This window comes from Macrotis lagotis, chromosome 2 (assembly GCF_037893015.1).
Source record: "Macrotis lagotis isolate mMagLag1 chromosome 2, bilby.v1.9.chrom.fasta, whole genome shotgun sequence".
NCBI classification, from domain to species: Eukaryota; Metazoa; Chordata; class Mammalia; order Peramelemorphia; family Peramelidae; genus Macrotis; species Macrotis lagotis.
In genome coordinates, this window is record NC_133659.1 from 183,747,953 (window position 1) to 183,773,354 (window position 25,402).

A 25,402-nucleotide genomic window follows, 5' to 3' on the forward strand; every position below is an offset into this window, starting at 1 on the left:
GTGAGCAATCTGATACAGGTTTCTACTATCCATTTAAGGAATAGTTAATCCCAATACTATATAAACTATTTGGAAAAAATTGGTAAAAAAGGTATCCTTTCAGATTCCTTTTGTGACACAAATATGGCTTTGATACCCAAAACAGGAAAAGCAAAAACAGAAGGAAAAATGTAGACCAATTTCCCTAATGAATCCTGATGCAAAAATTTCAAATAAAACACTAGCAAGGAGATTACAACAATGTATCACAGAGATCATATACTATGAGCAAAGATCGGTATGATTTATACCAGGAATGCAGGGTTAGCTTTCTATTAGAAAAAAAAACTCAGCATAATTGGCCATATCAATAATAAAATCAATAGAAATTACATGATTATCTCAATAAATGCAGACAAGGCCTTTGGAAAAATATAGTATCCATTCCAATTTTTAAAAAACTCACTAGAAAGCACATTAATGTAGTTTTTCTTGAAATGATAAGTAGTATCTACCTAAAACCAAGAGCAAGCATTATCTCTATTAGGAATCAGAAAGCCTTCCCAGTAGTGAGGCAAAGATGTCTATTTTCCCCATTATTATTATAAAGTATACTAGCATTGCTAGATATCATAAAAGACAAGAAAAAGAAATTGAAGGAATAAAAGTAAGGAATAAGGAAACAGCTATTAATATTTACATATCATACTATGGTATTCTTAGAAAGCTCTATAGAATCAACTAAAATTAGTTGAAATGGTTAACAACTAAAGCAAACTAAAGCAGAATATAAAACGAGTCTACATAAATTGTTAGCATTTCTATATACTACTAGCAAAACTCAGCAAGTGATAGAGAAATTTCATTTAAAATAATTGCACCCAATATGTCTTGGGAATCTACTTGCCCCAGTGCAAACCCAAGAATTAAATGAACACAATTACAAAACACTTCACATAAATAAAGACAAATCTAAACAACTGGAGAAATACTAGTTCATGCTCCCAATGCTCCATGGGGGAGGCCAAGTTGGTATAATAAAAATGACAGCTCTGCTTAAATTAAGTTTCTTATTCAATGCCATTCAAATCAAATTATCAAGGAATTATTTTACAGAGCTAGAAAAAATAGAAACAAAATTCATCTGGAAAAACAATGTCAAGAATACAAATGAAATGGGGGGGTGTTAAGGAAGTTGGCCTAGTAGTTCCAGTTTCAAACTATTACAAAGCAGTATTGATCAAAACAGTCCAGCAGTGGTTAAGAAATAACATGGTGGATCAGAAGAAAGCACAATAGTAAATGACCATAGTTATCTACCTACACAGAGTAATCTAGTGTTTGATGAACCCCAAAATAAAAGCTTTGGGTTGCAATTTTACCAAAATTTTTGGGAAAACTAGAAAGGATTTTGGCAGATACCAAAGCCTAATTTGTAATTTTTTCACAAATTTTGACTTATTAGAATTTTCATTCTGTGTTTTACAGGCCTTTTTTGGTGTATTCCTATGATAGTATCTTTAGCTCATTCTGTTAACCCATACACAGTTTGCCTAAGATTGCCTGATTGTGAGATTCTTAGAAGAAATTATAATAGGATAAAAGAAGATTTGAAAATCTAGGTATAAAACTTAGTGTTAAATTCAATAGAATTACTTGTGTAACTTTCTTGTATTAACCTTTCTTCCGAGATGAAGATCAAAGCCTTTTTCATGTATACTTTTCCTTTATCTAATGTTAGATTTTAAAATTTTTGGATCTAGGAAAAAATAAAATAAATTCCATTCTTCTTTTGGGCTCTCTAATATTAATGTTTTAGCAGCATCAGTAAGTTTTTTTTTATGCCTGTGACTTTGAAATTCCCAGTATTTCCTAGTTATCAAAGTAGGAGAAATGACTAAAGTAAAGAAAAGGTGTTATTTCTTAACCTTTGACTTTTTGTTTTAATCATTACTTGAATTTTTTGTTACCATTCACTGAAGTATATGAAATGTTTTCAAATTGTTTGAGGATGTAATTTAAAAATTGCTGACTTTGAATTGCTGCTGCAAAACTGTTAATAGAAAAATCTGATTTGTTAGTTTTTGCATGTGTCAAGTTAATGGGCAATTTGTGCTGCATTCTTGTGTGGATGTGCTTAGAATACAGAAAAGATAATGTCTCAACAGAACTCAATCACCTTGAGAAGTTTTTTGTCTCTACTTGATTTGAATAAGTTTAGAAATGATTACTGTTAGATTGAATTTTCTCATTTGAATCTGTATATAGTAATTGAAATCTTATTCCTACTGCACTACAATGAATGATTATTATTTATTAAATATATTTTGATCAGCATTATTAAAAATTTAAAGTATTCAATTAACACTTCTTAAATGGGGGGGTATTATGGCATTTCTAATTGTATTTTTTATAATAGCACCCTCTCATATATCACCCTCCAAAAAACTCTCACATCACCAAATGAAGCTCATTAAAAAAAATTGTCTTGAAGTTATTTTAACTTTGAGGATTTTTTGGCATCATTTAAAATAACCAAAAATAATGTATGACTAATACAAAAATAATTCGAAAATATACTATAATAATAAATATGGACGTAAAAATGAGAATTTTATTTTTTATTTTTGCCATTAGAAAAGTTTTGAATATTACCAGTGAAGGTTATTTGAAATATTTCCTATGTATTTTCTGCCCATTTCTCATGTAAAAGGGAGATATAGGCTTTGGCTAGGTTGCACAGTGGATAGAGCACTGGCCCTGGAGTCAAGAGTACCTGAGTTCAAATATGGCCTTAGACACTTTAATAATGACCTAGCTGTGTGGCCTTGGGCAAGCCACTTAACCCGATTGCCTTGCAAAAACTAAAAGAAAGGGGGGGGTTGTGATATGCGAATTACTTGAGTAAAATTAATTAGATGTGGTTTTATTTTGTGAAAGCAGTGGTCATATGTGTGTACACATAAGTTCATTTCTGTGGACCATCAATTAACTCAGAATGATTTTTTAGTTGAAATTGGATTGAGTTGATTTCTTTTTCTTTAGTTCTTTGTCATTTGAGTGTTAGATTTCATGTCATAAAGTGTTTTAAAATCTGTAATTTTTAAGTATGTCTGTCACTCTAGGGAAATATAAAAAGAAGTTAGAGGTAATTATGTGACTATTTGTGTAGTAGACAGGTCTAAAGTTTCCCTTGGATCACTCAAGTCCTCAATGAAACTGATCTCTTACACTGATGCACAAGTGAAATATGATTAAAAAAAATAATAAGAACTGACAAACTATTCCTGCAAAATTTCCTAATCAATCCTCAGGAAACTAAAAGTTATGTCCAGTCACTCTTCAGCATATCTCTTACACCATTGTTGCATTTGCTCTTACATACATGCTTCTGAATGAAGGTGGAGAAAATCACAAAATGGTTCTGATTCCTGTTTGTGTTATACAACCTCAGCTTCGCCCTCTTACCTGCTAAGCAATCCTGCTGTACCTTCCCTCCCAACTTACTGTCCCACTCTCTTACAGGCACTCTTTCAAACCTTCCCATCCCTCTTTAAACTCCCTTCCTCCACTGTCATAGCTAAGAATCTTACGTTATATTTAGCAGAAAAAACTGAGGCACTTCACCTTCTTCCTCATCTCTTATTAATCGGGTGACTTCTGCCTTCACTGCCATTGACATTTGGAAGTGGCCTTGATCCTTATCACGACTAACACCCCCCCTCCAACCCTCCATTTGATCAAGTGATCACATTCTGTCTTGTCTCTTCCAATAGATTACCCTCCTCTCTCCAACAATATTTCACTGGTTTTCATCTCCTTCACTACTTGCTTATTCCCTACTGCCTACAAACATACTCATGTCTCCTTAATCCAGAAAAACTCTTAACTTGCTCTTCCATCCCTGCTAAGTATTATCTCTTTTGACCTTTGTAGCTAAACTTCTCAGAAAGGTCTAGTGGCCTCCACTTTATCTCTTGATTCTCCTTAACCCTTTTACAATCTGGTTTCCATCCACAGAAACTTCTCTCATCAAAATTACTAATACTCTCCAATGGCTCCTTCTCTATCCATTCTTCCTGAGCTCTCTGATCACTCTCTTCTTGATATTCTCGTTTCTCTAGATCTTCAGGAGGACATCATTCTCTCTTGGTTTTTTCCCCTACCTAATCTTGACTGCTCTGGATCTTGACCATGATCCTGCTCTCCAACTGTAGGTTTCCCTCCAGATTCTGTCTGGGCCTTCTTTTCTTCTTCTACATTACTTCATTTGGTAATTTCATCAGATCCCATGGATTTAATTACTGTACTGATGAATCTCAAATCTATTTTTTCTGCCCTGACATCTCTCTGTGGACTTCCAATCTCACATCTTCATCTGCCTTTCAGACATCTTAAACTTAACATATCCAAAACAAAACTCATTTGTCTTTTGCAATACCATCATCAGACCACCTTCAGACCTGTAGTCATCACCAACTCTTCAATAGTCCCCTCCCCCAGCTGTTGTTAAGGCCTATTGATCTCACCTTTGCAACATTTCTGGAATATTCCCTTCTCTCCTCTGACACTGCCATCAATCTAGTGCATGCCCTCATTTCCTGATGCCTTGATTACTACAAAAGCTGGTAGATCTACTCTCCCTACTTCACTCCATCCATCAGCTACTAAAGTGAGTTTTCTAAAATATAGGTCCAGGGGCAGCTAGGTGGCACAGTGGATAGAGCACCAGCCCTGGAGTTGGAAGTACCTGAGTCCAAATTTGACCTCAGACACTTAATAATTACCTAGCTGTGTGGCCTTGGGCAAGCCACTTAACCCCATTGCCTTGTAAAAACTAAAAACTAAGATAAAATAAAATATAGGTCCAAATGTTCAATGTTGGAAGGAATGTGGGAAATCTGGGATACTGATACATTGTTGATAGAGTTGTGAACTGATCCAACTTTTCTGGAGAGCAATTTGGAATTTTACCCAAAGGGCAATGAAAGAAAAAGGGTAAAAAGGGTACAAAAATATTTATAGCAGCTTTGTTTGTAGTGACAAAGAATTGGAAATTGTGTGAATGTCCATCAACTGGAGAATGGTTGAACAAATTGTGGTACATGTATGTTATGGAACACTATTCTTCTATTAGAAACCAAGAGGGATGGGATTTCAGAGAAACCTGGAAAGACTTGCATAAATTGATACTGAGTGAGGTGAGCAGAACCAGAAGAACATTGTACCACCCTAATAGCAACATGGGAGTGATGATCAACCTTAATGGACTTGCTCATTCCATCAATGCAGTAATCATGGACAATTTTAGAGTATCTGTGATGGAGAATACCATCTGTATACAGAGAAAGAATTATGAAGTTTAAACAAAGACAAAAGTCTATTACCTTCAATTTAAAAAAAGTTGTCTTATGTACTACATAATTTTCTTCAAGATTTCAGCTGTCTTCTTCCTCCATTGATACAGCCTTCTTCTCCCACTGGTTGAGTTCCTCCTAGAATCTGTCAGTTATTTTTGTGCTTTATATTTAAGGACGATAAATTCCTAATTTTTGCTAGATATGTGTACTTGTGTGACTTTCAAGACTGATGACATATAGAAGTACTTTCCACAAGCCTACAAGTTGTCTTTGGTTTATAATTGGCACCAACTCCAGATCCTATCATTCTCTATCTAGCCCATTTGACTTTTACTCAGTCCTTGGCCTTAAAATCCTACTGTTTTGATATATGTCAAACTATCTGTATTACAACTGCTTCCTAGAATTTGGCAGTTTAGCCCTGTCTCTACAACAGTACCTCTACTGAGCCCATTTAAGCCAAGTGTTGATGATAATTAACAGAAAGTATGGTAAATATTCATAGAAATTCTGGAATTGCTAACTTTTTTAATACCAGTTTCTATATTTGACACCTAATTCATTTTTGCAGTATTGACTTCCTTTTAAGAGAATATATCTATTATGTACATCTAATGAGAATGTATTTATTTTCAAATTTATGTATATGTATGATATGCATTATATGTATGTAAACTACACATATATAATAATTTGATTGAATTGAATATGTGATCTTACATACTTCAAATCTGTGCTTTTGTTGGAATGGCTACTTCCTCTCATAGAGTATGCAGATTTCATACTATGCCTTGTAATTTTTTAGGAACCTGGGACATAACATCCTATGAAATTACACAGGGAATTTCCCTCCCTGTGATAGGATCATGTATCTCTTGACCATTATATGGGCACACTAAATATTGATGATGATATGCTAGAGAGTCAGCCCATCTCCTTTTCCAGTATCTTTTACCCTACTTCTTCTATAGAATTAATCATTCAATAATGTGCTGCTCATTTATTGATTTTTTTAAATCTCTGTATATTATTTAACTTTTTTCAGTTTTCAATTATCTTAATTACATAATTTGGTGTATTGAAATTTTATTGGAGAATTCTCTGGATAACTTGACTTTCTAGCATTTTTATGTACCCATTCAAAAAATAAGACCAAGTTATTCAAATGTATTTAGAAAGTATGTTTACAATTTTTAGGATGAACTGTCTGATATTAGCCAAGGAGGTTCAAAGGCTACAACTCCAGCATCAACAGCTGCTTCAGATGTTGCAACAATTCCTACTGACACTCCTTTGAAGGAGGACAATGAAGGCTATTTGAAGGCTGCAGATAAATCCGAGACAGGCAAGCATATTGAAGTACAGGTAGCTCAAGATACTAGGAGTGTGTCGATTGGTAAGTGTCTCTTAATTTTGTTTCTTTAGCATTTGTAGGTTGGTTGTTTTGTTACCTGCTTTGGTTATTGTTTGTTTTAGTGCTAAACAAAGACTTATTGTACCCTGTAGTAAGCAAAGTCATGATGATGAATAACAATCTTAAAAATGACAGAGGTGTAGGGAAAGGGAGGAGAAAAGAGAACAGCCAAGAAGAAAGCTTTGGCCTGATATATTCCAGCATTTTTTACTTATGACAAAGCTATATAGAGAGGCTGTAACTTGTGTTTTTTTTTCCCTCTGTTTTGATCTCATCTCGGATAAAATATGCCAAGGATATTCTAACTCTTTGTGTTCTTTGGAATGTGAAAGTTCAAGAGATCTCTTAAAATATTTATAAGTTAATGATAATGCACAAACATAAGAACGTGACATATTGATGGCTAATGCTTATACAAAAATTTGTCTTTTCTCAGGCTCTAATGAAAATGAAGATAAATCAGAAGTGCAAGCAATCATTGAATCCACTCCTGAGTTGGATATGGATAAAGATCTTAGTGGATATAAAGGCTCCAGGTATTTCAGGATGTTGTTTCTATTAACTTAGCCTTTCGTTTAAGTGAAACAAAAACATGAGATGCTTTTTTTTTTCTACAAACATCATAACTTCAGTCAATTTGACATTTTTAATCCTATTGTGCTACATGGGGAATTCAGGTACTTTGTTGTGGACTAATAATAATAATAGTAGTAGTGGGGGGGGTGGGGATTGAAGTAGCATAATGGATACAGTAGTGAGCCTGAAGTCAGGAAGATGTATCTTCTTGTTCAAATTTGACTTTGGATACTTACTAGCTGGGTGCCTCTGGACAAGTCACTTAATCTTGTGACCTCAGTTTTCTCATTTGTAAAATGAATTGGAAAAAGGATATGACAAACCACTCCAGAATCTTTGCCAAGAAAACCCCGTGGGGTGATGAAGAGTTGGATGCAGCTGGACAGCAACAGTAATAGCTCTATTTAATACCTTAAGGTTTGAAAAATGCTTTACATAAGGTTATTTTGTTTGATCCTTATGGCCATTCTGGGAGACAGGTGGTATTATTTGCCCTTATTTTACAGTTAAGGAAAATGAGATTGAGAGAAGGTTACAAACTTGCCTAGGGGCACATATCTTGGGAGTATTGGATGCAAAATTCAAACTGAAATCTTTCTGAGTATAGGTTCAATATTATCCACTGTTAACAGCTAGATACCTAGTTTTAAATCAAGTTAATGAATGCCTGTTGCTCTTGAAACTGAACTTTTTGTAGTTTAGAAAATTTGGCCTTACTTATTTCATACTTTTTTTAATACTATAATTTATCATTTGACATTTCCTAGTGGATTTAAGGACCAGGATGTTTGTTTATTGTTGTTCTGCAGTTTATCCAATTTTTCATGACCTGATTTGGGATTTTCTTGGCAAAGTTACTGGAATCATTTGTCATTGTCTTCTCTAGGTCATTTTACAGATAAGGAACTGAAGCAAGCACAGTTAAGTGACTTGCCCAGGGTCACACAGCTAATAAGTTTCTGAGGATGAATTTTTACTCAGGAAGTTGGATCTTCCTAATACCAAGCTCAGTGCTCTATCTAATGTACCACCTAGCTGCCCCTTCCAGGACAATGTAGAGATGTAGAAAATGATAATTAAGGGTTAATTGTAGTTGCTATGAAGAGAAAAGTGGTATTTTGGAGAGCACTATTCCTTGGCTCCTTCCTTAGACCTAAGAGATTTCATGACTTCCCTTATCTCCTTATATAATTATCAGTGATAATCATAATTAGAGATTAACAGGGGAAAGACATTATCTTATGTGGCACTCTCCTGTGGTAACTATTTGTGTAATTGATAAAATGAGAATTAGTTATCTACAGCCTGGTCAGGATATTTAAAGTTACACTAAAATTCAGGGCTAAAATTACACTAAAATTAATTTCTTTCATTCATTGTCTATTTTAAAGCAAGTATTGTGATAGATTTTTGTCGAAACCTCTTTATCTCATTCTTCCCCCCCACAAATATTGATAAATATTTAATAATCTCTCTGAACAGTAAGCCTAAACTTAAAAAGAATCTGTTAAATAATCATTTATATTATATTTAAATTAAATAATAGTTTTATTCCTAAATAATATAGCTCAGATATCCATTTTACAGTGTGGTAAAAAGACCTTAATTGTTTTGCTATTCTCTTGCATAGCACTCCTACCAAAGGCATAGAGAACAAAGCTTTTGACAGAAATACGGAATCTCTTTTTGAAGAACTGTCTTCAGCTGGTTCTGGCTTGATTGGAGATGTAGATGAAGGAGCAGATTTACTGGGTATGGCAGCTTGAGCAAAGCATTATTTTTTTACTGGTTAGAAAAAGAATTTCCATGTTTGTTGATTTATAAAAACTTCCCAAGCCTGATTACTTCCTTTAGAGGGCTGCTGCAACTGTCATAACTTACTGTGAAGGTGAAATTGGTGATTATAGAAATCTTAACCAAAAGATACTTTTGAATAAATCCAAAGACTAGCTTTATTTGAAATTGTATTTGTACTTATTATCTTATAAGAGCTTTGATCATTAAAGCTTATACATATTTTAAATATGTAATCTAATTTTAAAAATTTGCCTTCTGAAAATTTAAATTTTCTTTAAGAATAATTATCCAAGCAACTTAAATCATATAGCCAAACATTGTAGTTTGTTTTGTGAACAAATGTTGCTACTGTTGATTTTTTTTAAAACATAAGAATCATCCCACATTATCATTTAGCAAATACTTTAAAGGGAAAAATATATAATAGCTGGCCTCTATATTTTTATTTTCTATGGCTCTAAAAAGTTGTGTGATATTTTATCAGTTTTTTTTTTTTGGTTAATGAGCCTAATTTTCCAGATGGTTGATAAATAACAGTTCTTAGATTTTAGTCTTTTATACCATCTCTTAATTGATAGACAAAGATTGGTTTAAATAAGAAAATCAGAAAGTTACCTATCATTATTTACTATCTGATTGATTGATATCAACCTGTCTGCTCCCTGCCTGTACTAGTAGTCTTCTAAATTTCCTTAAACACCAACTCCTTGTAACTCGGTCATATATCTTGATCACTTTCTAAAAAAAAAAAAAGTCACATGAAAATGTATTCTTTATCTTGATTCAAATAGTAGATGGGTGATTTTACTCTGATTAAGTTTTTGTAATTTTAAAAGTTATCAGATTTTCTCTTTCAATTTTATGCAAAGTAGTATTTTTTAAATATTCCTTTCCACCTTCAAAAGTGAATAATTTTCTGCCAACCAAAGCCAAAAAACAAAGCTAAGATACTTAGTTTAAGAATTTTAAGGATAGTTGGGTTATTCAAATTCTCATTTAGGTTTTTATAGCTATTAGAATGGAAGAAACATTATATTTCATGTAAAACTAGACTTTTCTTTTTATTTATTCATGTTAATCATATCTTGGTTCTTTAGTTGGGACTTTTTATTTCAGGAGAAATCTTTGTTGGAAATATGTATTAACTATTTTTCAGAGAATACAATTTAAAAATTTATGTTTTCTATATAATATCTTTAATTCTTTAGTACTATAGTGTTATATGTTTTTTAATATCTGGTTTGGTTAACCATTTCTTTTCTCTCATTTGAAATTAATGTGAGCTTAGTTATTAGTCTCCTAAAACAAGCTAATTGAGATTCTCCAATATCTTTTCTCTTGGGCTGCTTACCCAGGAGAATATTCTGGTGTGTATGTTTTTAAATGCATTCAAATTGCTGCTTCTACAGTTAGGCGTTCTTGGCTGCTGTTGTCATTCAATGCATTCTCTTCATTTTTCTGCTCACTGATTTTTTTACCCTGCATATTTTTTCAGCTTTTAGGCCTTTTCTCCCAATTTGTGTAAGTTTCTGCAAACATGGTTATTAAGCTAGAGCCTATTTTTTCCATGTATGTACTTATATTATCAAATTTATTATTTTATAAAGAAATTATTTAATATTTAATATGTTAACTTCTTTATATATTTAAATATTAACTAGAAGACTTAATTTTTTCAGTATCCAAAGACAAAACATTTCTAACAATAAATAAAATAGATTTCAAAGTAAATTATTTCTGATTTAAAATTTAAAATTGTTTTAAAAATTTCTTTTAAAAAATAATTTTTAGGAATATCGGAAGTTTGATCTTTTATGTATTATATTGAATGGGAAACCAGTTGAAGGAAATAAGCATTTATATAGTGCCTACTTTTATGTCAGGCATTTTACTGTATGCACTTTTTTACAATTGTTATCTTTTTTGATCTCAGTGAATTCCCTTTCTCTCTGAAGATGGATTTTTTTTTGTTTTTGTTTAAAATTCTTTTAAATCATTAAAAATATTTTCCTCGTTAGGGACTGGCTAACTTAACTACAGTTTTCTTAATTATCTCTTTATGGTATATTCACCCAACTTAATCTGCTAAATGAGAAATTAGAAATATTGCAATTGTCATAGTCTTTGTTTCCAAAATCAGTAGTATTGGGGTATGGGTTTGTGTCTCTATTTCTCTGTCTATATGTACATGAGAAAGAGATAAAAAGCATACTGTTTTCATTTGCTTTTTTAAAAATTTGGGATTTATATGAGTGAATACATAATTTCACCTCCATTTTTCTTAAAATGCTTTAAATGGAAACTTATTTCCCACAGTGTTATCTGTGAAAACTGTTGCTTTGAATGTCTTGCATGTAGATTTTTTTAGCGTTTCCTGAAAATTACTGATCCAGATCATTATCAGTTTGACATTTAATAAAAAGAACTTCAAATAATTGATTGTGGACTTAAGCTTATTTATTTTCAATATGAGGCCAAATTAGAAAAATTATTTGTTTGGACTTCAGAGTATGCAGTTTTCTTGGAAAGGGCTTATCAATAGTAGATCATCTTCCTAAGCTACAAAAGGCCTCTTCCATCACTTCTTCCTGTCCTCACATCAGAATCCTCCAACCATACCATCGTGATTCCCAGTCTTTGTTATTAGTTGTGTTTTTCACAAAGTTCATAAAACTTTATAGATAATCAATCAATGCTCATATTGTTTCTTACATGAAACGTTTCTTGTTCTTTGTTTTTGCTCTACACGGAATGCATGGGCTTTAAGACCATAATTTCTTGGGTAAGGTGCCATCTGCTTTGGGGTACTGCAAAGCTTTTTCACTTTCTTTGTCTTTTGTTTATACATCCACTCTATTTGTAAACTCTGTTTATAAATGTATTATCAGAAGCATAGTCTCCATTAAAAAAAGATTTGGATTAAGCCCTTTAATTATTCTATATTTCTAATTTTGATGTAAAGCATATTATGTAAAGTATATGAATATATTATAAAAAGTTTAAAGCTTTTCAGATTTCTACTCCTTTCATTTCCTCATTGATATTTTTAGTAATTTAAATTGATTCATGTTTTTACACCACCTTCATTTCATTGAATTTTTAATTGGGTTGAGTGTCAGCTCTCCATAAGCCAACATTTCCTGTTTTGGTATTTAGCAGAATTCCTGATTTTTTAAAAAATAGATTCTCTTTGGAAAAGGAAGAAAGCATTAGTTATGAAGGATAAAACAATACAATTTGTGGCCTCATATTTTTCTAGAAATTTATAGGTTCTTAATCTGTGGGGATGTTTGCCAAAAGAAATTGAAAGCATACTGATTAAAATTGTAAAATAACTAGCATAGTTTTAAGTTGATCATCTTTTTTCCCCAAATTCATTGTCATTTTTTTTTCTTATTTTGAAGGAATGGGTCGTGAAGTTGAGAATCTTATTCTAGAAAACACACAACTCTTAGAAACCAAGTAAGTATTCACAGAATTTTAATATTACAGCTTATATTCCATCATTATTTCCTCCTCAATCACTTTATCCAACCAGAGGATGCATTTCCCAAGTTCCCTTTTTTTTTATGTACATCTAATTAGAGTGCATGCTATATAGTCCACATATCTTTGGTGTATCCTAGTTCTTGATTTCCTTTCTGGGCTCTGTATGCATTTCTGATTATATTCTGAAATCTTTTGTCAGTCACTTTTTGGGGGAGTTTGTCTTGTTGGAGACCAAATGATGTCTTTACCCAAAGCTTTTTAGTTTTTGACACATAATGAAAAAAAAAAGCAATGGCTTGCATTTATATAACAATATTAAGGTTTGTTAAGCATTTAATATATGCTATCCTATTTAGTCCTCACAACAGCCCTCTGAAGTAGATATGATTCTTCTCATTCTACAAATGAGGAAACTGAGGCTTACAGAATTGTACTCACATAACCATAATCACATAACTATTATGAATCTGAGGCCAGGATTTGTACTCAGGTTTTCTCAGCTTCAAGTCAAATGCTTTATTCATTGGACTTTTTGGCATGTCATATCTAGTTTCATTCTTATAACAACACTGTGAGGTAGAAGTGTTACTGTAATCCTCATTTTACAGAGGGGAAAACTGAAATTGAGAAAAGTTATGTGACTCTATTCCAGGTCTAGTAAATATTGAGGATAGTATTCTAACTTGTCTTCCTGACTTCAGTTTATTACACCACCTTGCTGCCACATCCTAAAGAGAGGATAAGTCAATTTCTTAGTTCCATAACATTTTTAAATTTGTATTCTATCTTAAATTTTTTTTCAGATTTTACTTTTATAGTTGCTTTGTTTTCCTTGTTTACATTATGCCTCTTATTTTATATCCTGTTCCTCTGTGTGGGAAGAGGACAGAATATACACCAGAATTTTCCTTTCAAATTATAAATAATTTTTCTGTTTGCAAAAACAGAAATGAGTAACCTTTAAGTTTTCCTCTCTTTTTACCATTTAGTTCCTTGCAGTTAAAATGCTAAGAGAGCAACATCACTTTGGTTTCTTTGACTGTTACACAAAGAACCTAGTGAATGACCTGAATCCTAGCTCTTACAGTAAATTTTGGGACTTTGAGCCAGTGGTTTATCTTCTCTTAGCCTCAGTGTCTTCATAAGATACATATCTTACATGGTAGTGTTGTGTGGGAGGTACCTTTTCTATATTAATGTGATTTGTGTAAATAGCATTCTTATTTTTTCCTCTATTTGTTAAAATACAGAGACTTTATTCATTTTTCCCCCCCATTCCAAATTCTCTCCGATACCATACCTCCACCCATTGAGAATACAAGAAAAGCAAAACCTACTTCGAATATGTGTAGTCATGGAAGACAAATTTCCAGATTAACCATGTTCTTCTTCATGCTCCCCTTGCTAAAGAAAAAAAAAGAAAAAATATACTTTAGCCTGCAATTTTGCTTCATTTCTCTTATCTGAATGTAGATAGCATGTTTCATGAATCCTTTGAAATTGTGGTGTGGATCATTGGGTTGATCATAGTTACTAATATCTTTACAATAAAAGCTGCCACTGTATAGATTGTTGTCATTATTTCATCCAGGTCTTCCTAGATTTACCTGAAGCCATCCCCTTCATTTCTTATAACTTAATAATATTCTGTCATATTCATATGCCACAGTTTATTCAACCATTTCCAGTTGATGAGCATCTTCTCAGTTTCCAGCACAAAAAAGAGATGCTATAAATATTTTTGTTCAAATACATAATTTTATTCTTTCTTTGAACACATTGAGATAAAAGCCCTAGAATAAGTACTGCCAGGTCAAATGGGGACATGCATAGTAGTTTTATAGCTTCTTTGGCATGGTTTTAAAGTGCTATCCAGAATGGTTGGATTAGTTCATAGCTCTATCAAAACAGTAACATTAGTTAGCATTCTTGTTTTCCAAAGTCCTTTAGAGCATTTGTCATTTTTCTTTTTTGTCATCTTAGCCAATCTGATGAGTTTGAGTTAGTGTTTCAGTGTGTTTAATTTTCATTTCTCTATTTTTTAGTGATTTAGAGCATTTTATATAGTTTTTGATTACTTTGATTTCTTCTGAAAAATGTCTATTTTTGACCTTTGGCATCTATAAATTAGGAAATTACTCTTGTAATTCATTTGGTTCAGTTCATTTTAGAAATGAGACCTTTATAATAGAACCTTGCTGTAAATTTTTTTCAATTTCCTGCATTTCTTCTCATTTTAGTGCAAAAACTAGCATTTATATTGTTAACTATGATTTTTGCTATGCAGAAATGCTTTGAATGTAGTGAAGAATGATCTAATAGCAAAAGTGGATGAGTTGACCTGTGAGAAGGATGTGCTTCAAGGAGAACTTGAGGCTGTGAAGCAAGCCAAACTGAAACTGGAGGAGAAGAACAAAGAATTGGAAGAAGAGCTTAGAAAGTGAGTAACTATTTCTTTAAATAACTTCACTTTAAATTGAATCAAATCATGGAATTTGAAACATGGGCATAGCATTAAAAATAATAAGCCTGAAAATAGTTTTATTGAAAGTTTTGCTTGAAAACCAATATCATAATGACGATTCTTGAGTACCTAATCATTATTTTGTACTCTTCAAAAAAGATTCCTTTAACTCAGCTTGAATCACATTTATTTATTTATTTGTCTAGAGCTCGAGCAGAAGCAGAAGAAGCAAGGCAAAAAGCAAAAGATGATGATGATGTAAGTATAACATTTTATGTGGTCTGTACAACAAGCTTTTTTCCCATTGCACTGTACTAGTTTTGTAGAGAAAGTTGGTTTATTTACTTTGAGAGTGTAACATTTTAAATGTGGAGTAATGGTGTTAATCATTTCAGTTGAATCTGAATCTTTGTGTAACTCGTTTGGGATTTTCTTGTCAGAGATATTGAAGTGGTTTGCCATTGTCTTCTCTAGCTCATTTTACAGACAAGAAAGCTGAGGAAAACAGGGTTAAGTGACTTGCCCAGGATCAGATAGTGAATGTATGGGGCAGGATTTAAACTTGGAGAATTAACCTTCCATAGCCCAGCATTCTATCACCTGTGCCACCTAGTCATTGTGCTCCATATAGGGAATAAAAAGCCCTGTAAAGAAAAATGGAATCTGTTTTGTTGACAGCATAGTTGAAGAGTCTCTTGTGTCATCTTAGCATTCCTCAAGTAACCCTATAGTTGTCTGTTAATGTGACCGAATTATAGAAATCAACTGATGACTGAAATCCTTTAGCATATACTTGTTAATTAATTCCTTCACTGCCTTTAAAGAAAGGTGACAATTCTCATTCTCTCTCAATATGAAATGTGCTTTGGGGCAGAGGTACCAATTTGTACTAATATGTTCCTGTATGCTAAGAGATATTGGTGTACTGGAGCTAGCTCATACAGCCTCATGAGAGCCAACTTTTACGTTTTCTTTGTGTGAGCATTTATACTTAGAAATTGAAAATACTGCAAATGAGGGCTTGATTTATTGTTTGTTGATTATTTAGATTTAGGAAAGTGATGGAGATAATGTTAATAATAAAGAATAAACATTAAAATGCATCATGTGCACACTCTCTCTTCTCTTCGCCCCAGCCATTTGTTAAAATTTATCATTGCACTGCAGCTAAGAATCCTCTTCATCTTAGTATGATTGTGTAGGACAGTTAGCTGAATTTAAGAAGAGGTCACTTGATTATGGAACAGCAAAGCTAACTATCCTACATGGCAATCAATCCCTCCTTGGCAAATTAGCAAAGTGACCTAACTAACTATACCAAAGTAATGTTTACTTTCTCTCCATATTCATTATTGTTAATTTACAATAAATTGTGACTTCACTAGGTCTGTTTTTCATTCCTGTGGATACAGATTGCAGTCCATCTAAACCCTATCCTATAGGACTTTTGTCCACAATCCCCTGTAAAACCTTTAGAGGAGGTGTATCTAATACACAGTCTTCAAAGCCCATAACTTGCATTTTCATTATCATACTTTCATTATCATTTTCATAATTGCATTTATTTTCATTATCATACTTCTTGGTAAGATGAGTTACATAGTCATAAGTAAATATTAAATTATATATGCAATCCTTGATGATTTTTTGTTGGGCCCAGAAGAGCTCTAAAAAGTTGGACATCCATGCTCTTAGAGCAATCCATCCAAAGGCTTGGGTCCATTCTCCCTCCCTCTTGACATTGTGTGAGCAACAGTAGAGCATCTGGGTTTCTCTTTTAGTATTCTTTGCTCTTCCTATAATATGCATTATTACTGAAAAAAAGGGGTTATTTGTTTGTGAAATTCCTCCATCTGTATTCAGAATGCCTCAGGATCCAATGGAAGAGTTATTTTTAAATCTTTGGCATATAAATAAAACTTTTAATTTTTTATGTAAAAAATTTAGTGCCTTAATTCTTAATTAAAGGCTTGCATTTGGAGTCTGATCACCTAGATCAGACTTAGCTAACCTGTTTCTTTCTCTCTAAAATGAAGTAGGTGACTTGGAATATTTCTTTTAGCTCTAAAGCCCTGATTCTATAATTCTAATATTGTAGCAGTTGGTTGTTAAAATTTTGCAGTTTTTTGGTGTTTTGCTGTTATTTTTTGCAGTTACATTGTTGGTGGCATATTATATATCATTTTAGTTGAACTTCTTAGTTCCCTGCCCTATAGAAACTCTTGTTCAAAGAATGTGGACATTGTAGGACATCTTTTGCATATTTTATATTATTGCATAGTATTTTAATTTCTATCTTATTATTTATACTTTGTATCACTAACTTTTTAAATCTTTGCCCCCACTTAATTATCAATATCTGCATAATTTCTTTGTCCCTATTCATCATTAATAAGTTAGTAGATTATAATTATTTTATATGTTGAAATTTAGAAATCTAACATGGTGGAATGGATAGAGATAGAGGCCTTAGAGTTATGTCACACAGACTGGCTCTGACTCTAGTCAAGTCATAACTTGCCATTGTGTGAGCAACCCTCTGGGGAATCTGGCAGAGTAGTGGGGACACGTGCGCGTGTGCACGCGCACACACACACACACACACACACACACACACACACACACAGAATGTTTGACCAAATATTTGAAAAAGTGACAAAATTCACTTTTGTTTTCGTTTTTGTTTTAATTCTGTAAGAATTGAAGAATAGATCTCTTCAAATCCATTGTGAACTTAAATAGTGATTATGTTGTTTTTTTTTTCCTTTTTTTATAGAGTGATATACCCACAGCTCAAAGAAAACGGTTTACTCGAGTAGAGATGGCACGTGTCCTCATGGAAAGAAACCAATATAAAGAGAGGTTGATGGAGCTACAAGAAGCTGTTCGATGGACAGAGATGATAAGGTTTGTGTTGAAAGGATCCCATTTTTTGTGTTCCCTGTTACTGTTTGATGTCTCATTCTTTCAGTCTTTAGATCCCTGCTTCATTGTTTCCTTAGTCCAGCGAGTTTATATTCAGTTTATATTCAAAATAATGCTACCAACCTAGTAACAGAATTGCATCAATGAGAGTTGTTTTCATAATGGCCAAACTCTTGTCATCTTTTTTTGTTTTGTTTTGCTTTTTGCAAGGCAAATGGGGTAAAGTGGCTTGCCCAAGGCCACACAGCTAGGTAATTATTAAGTGTCTGAGGCTATATTTGAACCCAGGTACTCCTGACTCCAGGGCTGGTGCTTTATCCACTATGCCACCTAGCTGCCCCACTCTTGTTATCTTAATAGCTTAGCAGTAGTTGTCAGCTCATGAGGAAGTACTCATCATCCCATGTGATACAGGACTCTATTATTCATTTAATCTTTACTGATGTCTTTTTTTTTTTTAAGTTTTTTTTGCAAGGCAGTGGGGTTAAGTGGCTTGCCCAAGGCCACACAGCTAGGTAATTATTGTTTGAGGCCGGATTTGAACTCCGGTGCTCTTGACTTCAGGGCCGGTGCTCTATCCACTGTGCCACCTAGCTATTTCCCATATTACTTTCTCTCTTTTATTTTTTATTTTTTTATTTTTTCTCATTTTGTACAAATTTTTTTTTACATTAATAAAATATTCTTGTTAAAGAGTAAACGAAATACCCCCTCCCACCATGAATATAGAATTGGCTTGAGTGATAAAATAAAGGGGAGAGAAAAAAAATTAAAATAAAAAAATAGTAATAATTGTAGGTATGGCCAAGTGGCGCAATGGACAAAGCACCAGCCCTGGAGCCACGAGCACCTGAGCCCACATCCAGCCCCATAGACCCAACAATCACCCAGCCGTGTGACATGCAAGCCACCCGATCCCCACTGTCCTGCAAAAACCAAAAAGAAGGATAAAAAAGACCCAAAATAAAATAAAATAGTAATAATAGTAGGGTTGGCTGGGTGGCAGACAGAGCATTCGTCCTTGAGCCAGGAGCACCCGAGTCCAAATCCGGCCTCAGACACCCAAAGATCACCCTGCTATGTGGCCCCAGGCAGGCCACCCAGACCCATTTGCCCTGCACCCCCCCCCCCAAATAATAATAATAATAAAAAATGAGCTTCAGTCTTTGTTCCAACACCAACAACTCTGTTGCGGGTGGATCACATTCTTTATGGTAAGTCCATATTTTTCCAACGTTGCCATTGCTGATCGTAACTCCCTCCTTTCTTATTTCTCCATTACCATGTACTATATTTTCTCTCTCCTTTCACTCTGACTCTGCTGTAGGGTATCTGAGTTGCGCAGCAGACAGATCCCTGGTCCTGGGGCCAAGAGGCCCCGAGCCCCCCTAACACCCCTTAGGCCCAGAATCCACCTGGCCCTATGGTCCCGGACAGGCCTTCCATTCCCAGCCCCTTGCAAGAAGTAAAAAAGAAAATGTGTTATATCTGACCACCCTCCCCCCATGGTCCATCCTCTCCTCCTTCATTCACATCCCCACCCCTTCCCCCTGCTCCCCCCTCCTTCTTACTTCATATGTCTATACCCCATTGAGTATATTTGCTGTTTCCTCTCCTAACCATCTCTGATGAGAGCAAAGGTTCCCTCATTCCCCCTTGCCTCTCCCCTTCCATATCATTGCAATAGCTCATTGTAATAAAGAAAAATCTTATTATATGAAATATCTTGGCCTATTCCCCCTCTCCTTTTTCTTTCTCCTATTACATTTCCTTTTTTTTCTATTGACTCCATTTTTACACCATATTTTATCTTCGAATTCAGCTTTCTCCTGTGCTTCAACTGTAAAAGCTCCCTCTACCTGCTCTATTAACTGAGAAGGTTCATATGAGTATTATCAGTGTCATTTTTCTATGCAGGAATACATGCAGTTCATCATCATTAAGTCCCTCATATTTTCCCCCTCTCCTCCAATCTCCTTCACCTGAGTCCTGTATCTGAAGATCAAACCTTCTGTTCAGCTTTGGTCATTCCAACAGGAACATTTGAAATTCCCCTGGTTCATTGAAAGTCCATCTTTTTCCCTGGAAGAGGACATTCAGCCTTACTGGGTAGTTGATTCTTGGCTGCATTCTAAGCTCTTTTGCCTTCTGGTATATTATATTCCAAGCCCTACGAGCTTCCAATGTAGTTGCTGCTAAGTCCTGTGTGATCCTGACTGCAGCTCCACGATATTTGAACTGTGTCCTTCTGGCTGCTTGTAATATTTTCTTTGCCTTGGGAGTTCTGCAACTTGGCTATAATATTCCTAGGGGTTGGCTTTTTGAGATCTCTTTCTCGGGGGGATCGGTGGATTCTCTCCATTTCTATTTTGCTCTCTGCTTCTAGAATATCAGGGCAATTTTCCTGTAGTAATTCTTTGAAAATAATGTCAAGGCTCTTTTCCTGATCATGACTTTCAGGTATTCCAATGATTTTTAAATGATCTTTCCTAAGTCTGTTTTCCATATCAGTTGTTTTTTCAATGAGATATTTCTCATTTTCTTCTAATTTTTCATTTTTTTGAAGTATTGATTCCTGATTTCTGGTAAATTCATCAATCTCCCTGAATTCTATTCTTTGTCAGAAGGATTTGTTCTCAGAGAGTTTTCTTATCTTTTTCCATCTGGCCAATTTTGCTTTTTAAAGCATTCTTCTCCTCAATAACTTTTTGAACTGTTTTATCCATTTGACCTAAGCTGGTTTTTAGCATGCTAAAGTTTTTCCTGCATCTCTCATTTCTTTTCCCAGTTTTTCTTCTGACTCCCTTATTTGATTTTCACAGTCTTTTTTGAGCTCTGTCATAGCCTGAGCCCAATTTCTGTTTTTCTTAAGAGTCTTTAGATGCAGGAGCTTGTGCTTCCTCATCTTCAGACTGAGTATTTTGATTCTTCTTGGGCTCATTTGCAATATATTTCTCAATGGTGTTCCTCTTATTTCTCTGCTTGCTCATTTTCCTAGCCTGGGCCTGGTTTTGGAGTGCTTCCTGAGCTTTTGGGACACTCCCACAAGGGTCTCAGTGTGTGAGGTTCTGTCCTCCCTCCTTGTCTGTGAATGACCATAAGCACCTCCCTCTGCCAAGGGGCTGATGTGTGTGTGTGTGTGGGGGGGGGGCTGCTGTTCTATGGGGGGCCTAGACTGGGATCAGGATCTGAATGTGTTCAGAGCCCCAGAGTCCTGTTCCAGGGGCAGAGGACTGAGCTCTGCAGTCTCTCTTCACTCCCCTACCTCAGCTCAATGGGCTCATGCCCTGGGGGCTCCTGCTTACCAGCTCCGCCTGCTTTTGTTTCCTGGATCTGGGCTACAGAAAGACCATGTTCCTTGCTGTGTGCCCTGAGGGCTGGGCTCCATGTGCTTGCTCTGGCAGAGGTCCCCTGCTGTTCCCCCACTTTGTGCCCGGTGCTCCCTGGGGTGTAGCTCAGGAGACTCCCCTGTTGCTGTGAGCTGGGGCTCCCAGTGCACTGGGGCTGCCTCCGGGAGGCTGAAGTTCTTTGGCTCTGGTGGGCCACCCCTCTGGCAGGCCGCCCCTCCGACCCCGGGGAGCAGAGCCTTTCTGCTCTTTTCCAGGTTACCTTGAGTAGGAGAACTGCCTCGCTGGGTCCCTTTGTGGGTTCTGTCTCTCGAAAGTTTAGTTAAGAGTCCTTAGTTTAGAAGTTTTATCAGAGCATCTAAGACTAGATCCTTTCTTGTCGCCATCTTGACTGTGCCCCCCTCCCATATTACTTTCTTAATCTCTCACTCCAAAAGTAAAATTTTAAAGGGGGGCGGGGAGAACAGTTCAACAAAACAAGCCAATTTGTTGAGCCCATATTCCACATCCATAGTCTTGACAGGACTTTTTATAAGTGATGTCAGGAAAGAAAGTTTTATTTTCCCTTTTTTAGAATTGTTAAAGCTCTTGATTGAATTCTTCCCTCTCATTTCTCACACAAAGTACTTCTTCCATCACCTAATAGTGCCATCTGTTGGTCAGATGTACCTAGCACAGGTCAACTAGACTAGTCAGTATAACAAACCAGGCATATTCCTAAAAAGTTGAATGTTAATAAAATTTTTTTGAATTCTGTCTTAAAAAACAAAAGGAGTTTATTATTTAAAAGAATTCTTTTATGTCAATAATTTTGTAAATACTGTTTCTGCTATGCTAAATCATTAAACTTTTTTTTTAATTTTTCCAATTACTGGATTCTCTTAATAGCATACCAGTTTATTTGGTTTTAAAATTATGTAGCATGTTTTCTTTCTTCAATATTGAACTTTCTTGGTATTATATGTTTTTATATAGGAAAATTATGTTTTCCTTGTAAAAGTTATAGATTTTAGAGTTATTTAAATGCTTCTGAAAGAATACCATTTTCTAATCTCTTTAATGGATGAAAAAATTATGTTTTCAATATAAAGTATTAAATAGTTTATATAGCATCTATGAAGATTAGGGATAAAAACTTGTGATTTTATTGTTCTAAGGCAATGGTATCAAACTCAGTTAGTAACTGGGGCTTCTTGACTGTACATAAGAATCCCTAGTGACCACATATTGACTTAGAAAGCCCCATTATCAATATTAATGTTGTTAAATATTTTCCAACTTTATATTAATCTAGATCAAGCAGTATTCTGCAGTATAGTAGACCAGATACAATCAAAGGTTGCGGGAAATCTCTGGTTTAGGGAACTCTCCTGGGTAAAGGAGTTCCCTCTATCAAATGCAGGTCAGCATCTTCTCTAGGCCATTTAGATTACAGAAAGGTTAAAGAACTTGCTATCATATGGGTCCATAGGTATGACTGTTTACTACTATAGGTTTTCTTCTTTTTAGAAGTTGTAGTATTTTAGCTTTTCATGAAGCTCATCTTCCATGCACATTTTGTTAACTCTCAAAGAAGTTTTAGTTTGCTTCCAGGTCATTTTAGAATTTCTAGCTATTCCTTAAAATAAAAGTTTGACTTCGTATTTTATGAATCTGCTAATCCCACCAGTTCCCACCATGTTATTGGGTTTAGACTGTCCATTTGGCTTCTAAACTAAACTTCTGAACCTTTTAAAATTATTATTTTTTAATTAAAAGAGTGAAGCTCCTGACTTGCCAAAGTGTTCATCCTTTCAACCAGTTTTCAGGGTCAATATAATATAATGAGCTGTCAAGAGAAGGGACTACCTTGTGGTCTAGAAAACTGGAAACACGTTAAAGCTTCTGAGTAATCCTAGTGAAATTGGGCCCATGATGGTTCCTGCCCTTTAGCTTAGGTGAGATAGAGAAGATCCTTTCTTTCTTTTTATTTTAATCTATTTTAAAAATGCTGCAGGTCACTTGTTCTGAAAAAAAAAAACTTTTGTAAAGTTGTAAAGCACAGGTCTGGAAGTGAGAAAGTCCTTATCTCTCTGAGCCTGTTTCTTCAAGATATCATTTCTTATAGTATTTAACTAAAAAGATTGTTGTGTGGGGCCCAAATGAGATTTTGTATGATGTTTTGTAAACATTGAAGCACAGTCTGTCTGTTATTATTTTTTAAAAAAAGCTCATAAAAAAATAAACATACATATCCACTCCATGTTAGCATGATTTCTCATTAACATTAAGATTTTATTCATGCTCAACTTTTTTTTTTGCTTGACTTTGACTTTATATATGCATATTTTACTTTTTCTTTAGGGCATCAAGAGAAAATCCAGCCATGCAGGAAAAAAAAAGGTCAAGCATTTGGCAGTTGTAAGTATCTATAAACAAATCAGGATAATAAAGAACCCTTTAAAGTAGAAAGTTATATGACTTGTCACTGATAGTTTTTTTGCCTTTTCAATTTTTCTACTCCATTGTCATGTAAAGATTGCTAAATAAAACCTTTTCTTTTTGACATTTAGCATGCCAACTGGGTAAGGCTGTTCTTGAAGACAGAAATAGGATCTCGTAAGCTGCATCCTCTAGTGTTGGTTATGCACTTAGTGAAGTAGTGAAAAATCTATGCGTAATTGCATTGAAGTGATAATGAAATGGATGACTAAATGGGTTCCTCTTAAGTATTTGATCTATTGGTTCAGTGATTGATTATAAATTTTCAATTTAATATGGGAAACAGGGTTTGTGGGGTTTGAGTAGTGTTTGTGTGTTGAACTTTTGCATATGGTTATGCTATGATGATTGTGTTACTGTGCATATGACATGTTCTTTTCCAATTAATGTGTTATCTTTAGTTGTATTTTACTCGATGTTCAATTAATTTATTTCAATTTCTGTTTAATCAGAAAAATGAGATCAATGAAAAATTGTTTTATCACTTTATTTTAAGAGTTGGAACATTGTGCCTAGACTCAGATTGAGTGCTGTTACTCTATCTTGCTCCTCACCAGTACCCACTTTTACATTATTTTGGTACCATCTTATTTAGAATCTAATCCAAACAGCAGAGTTGTACTTCCTAAGATGGACCTTCTCATAGCGTACATTCAAGAGAGTGAAGGAGATGTGTTCCATTATTTTAATTTAGAAATATTCATCTCCAATTCTCTAAGGAGAGGACCTGCCATGCTAAGTGTTACTTTTTTTCCCCCATCTTTGTGTATATCTGAGACTGGTTTTCAAGTGTTTAGAAGGGCTACAAATTCATATAGATAATATAGACAATCTTCCAGTTCTAAACATCATGCATCAAAGCACTTTGTTTGGCTTTGTCATAATCTAAAAGATTTGGTATAAAGCTAGGATTGGTTTTTCAAGTTAAATATGTCATTTTTGTTTTCTCATTTCAGTTTCAGCCGACTTTTTAGTTCCTCAAGTAATACCTCCAAGAAGCCTGAACCCCCAGTTAATCTAAAATATAATGCACCAACCTCTCATGTTACTCCCTCTGTGAAAAAAAGAAGCAGCACTTTATCTCAGCTACCTGGGGATAAATCAAAAGCTTTTGACTTCCTCAGTGAAGAGTAAGTGCCTATAGGCCATGGTTGTAGAGACTCTGATATGGTCATGCTCTGTGGGTTGGAAAACTTCTGCAGAATATCATATTGCTACATGCCAGAAGTTTTGAACAATTAAGATAAAAATCTACAAGGAAATGGCTTTTTAATAGAATTACAGTTTGGCCAGTTTTCATGCAGAAAAAGGAATCCAAAGAGGAACACTTGAAAATCTTCTAACATTTTTATATTTTATAAGCTTTTATAAGCCTTTCTTTATGCTGAATTTCTCAGGCTTATGACCTGGGAAATGGGAAAATTATGTTTTTTAAAAAGTATGATTAAAGTCACCTTGAATTTTTGTCCTTTTGAAGCAAAAAAAAAAATTTAAGTTATTTCAGTTGTACATATATGCTAACTGATTAAAATAAGCTTGTTAATCTGTATTCATTATACACATATGAAAT

General features: G+C 34.4%; 1 protein-coding gene across 6 annotated transcripts in view; it reads left to right on the top strand.

The window, feature by feature from the left end:
- SPAG9 (sperm associated antigen 9) overlaps window positions 1–25,402 on the top strand; it is a 168,649-nt gene that overhangs the window by 111,202 nt on the left and 32,045 nt on the right. For all 6 annotated transcript variants that reach the window (XM_074223706.1, XM_074223707.1, XM_074223710.1 and 3 more), the window contains 9 exons: window positions 6,537–6,735; window positions 7,190–7,289; window positions 8,960–9,081; window positions 12,531–12,588; window positions 14,903–15,055; window positions 15,286–15,337; window positions 17,856–17,986; window positions 23,695–23,751; window positions 24,789–24,962. In XM_074223706.1, coding sequence (XP_074079807.1) covers window positions 6,537–6,735; window positions 7,190–7,289; window positions 8,960–9,081; window positions 12,531–12,588; window positions 14,903–15,055; window positions 15,286–15,337; window positions 17,856–17,986; window positions 23,695–23,751; window positions 24,789–24,962 — 1,046 coding nt within the window. The remainder of the gene's footprint in view (window positions 1–6,536; window positions 6,736–7,189; window positions 7,290–8,959; window positions 9,082–12,530; window positions 12,589–14,902; window positions 15,056–15,285; window positions 15,338–17,855; window positions 17,987–23,694; window positions 23,752–24,788; window positions 24,963–25,402) is intronic.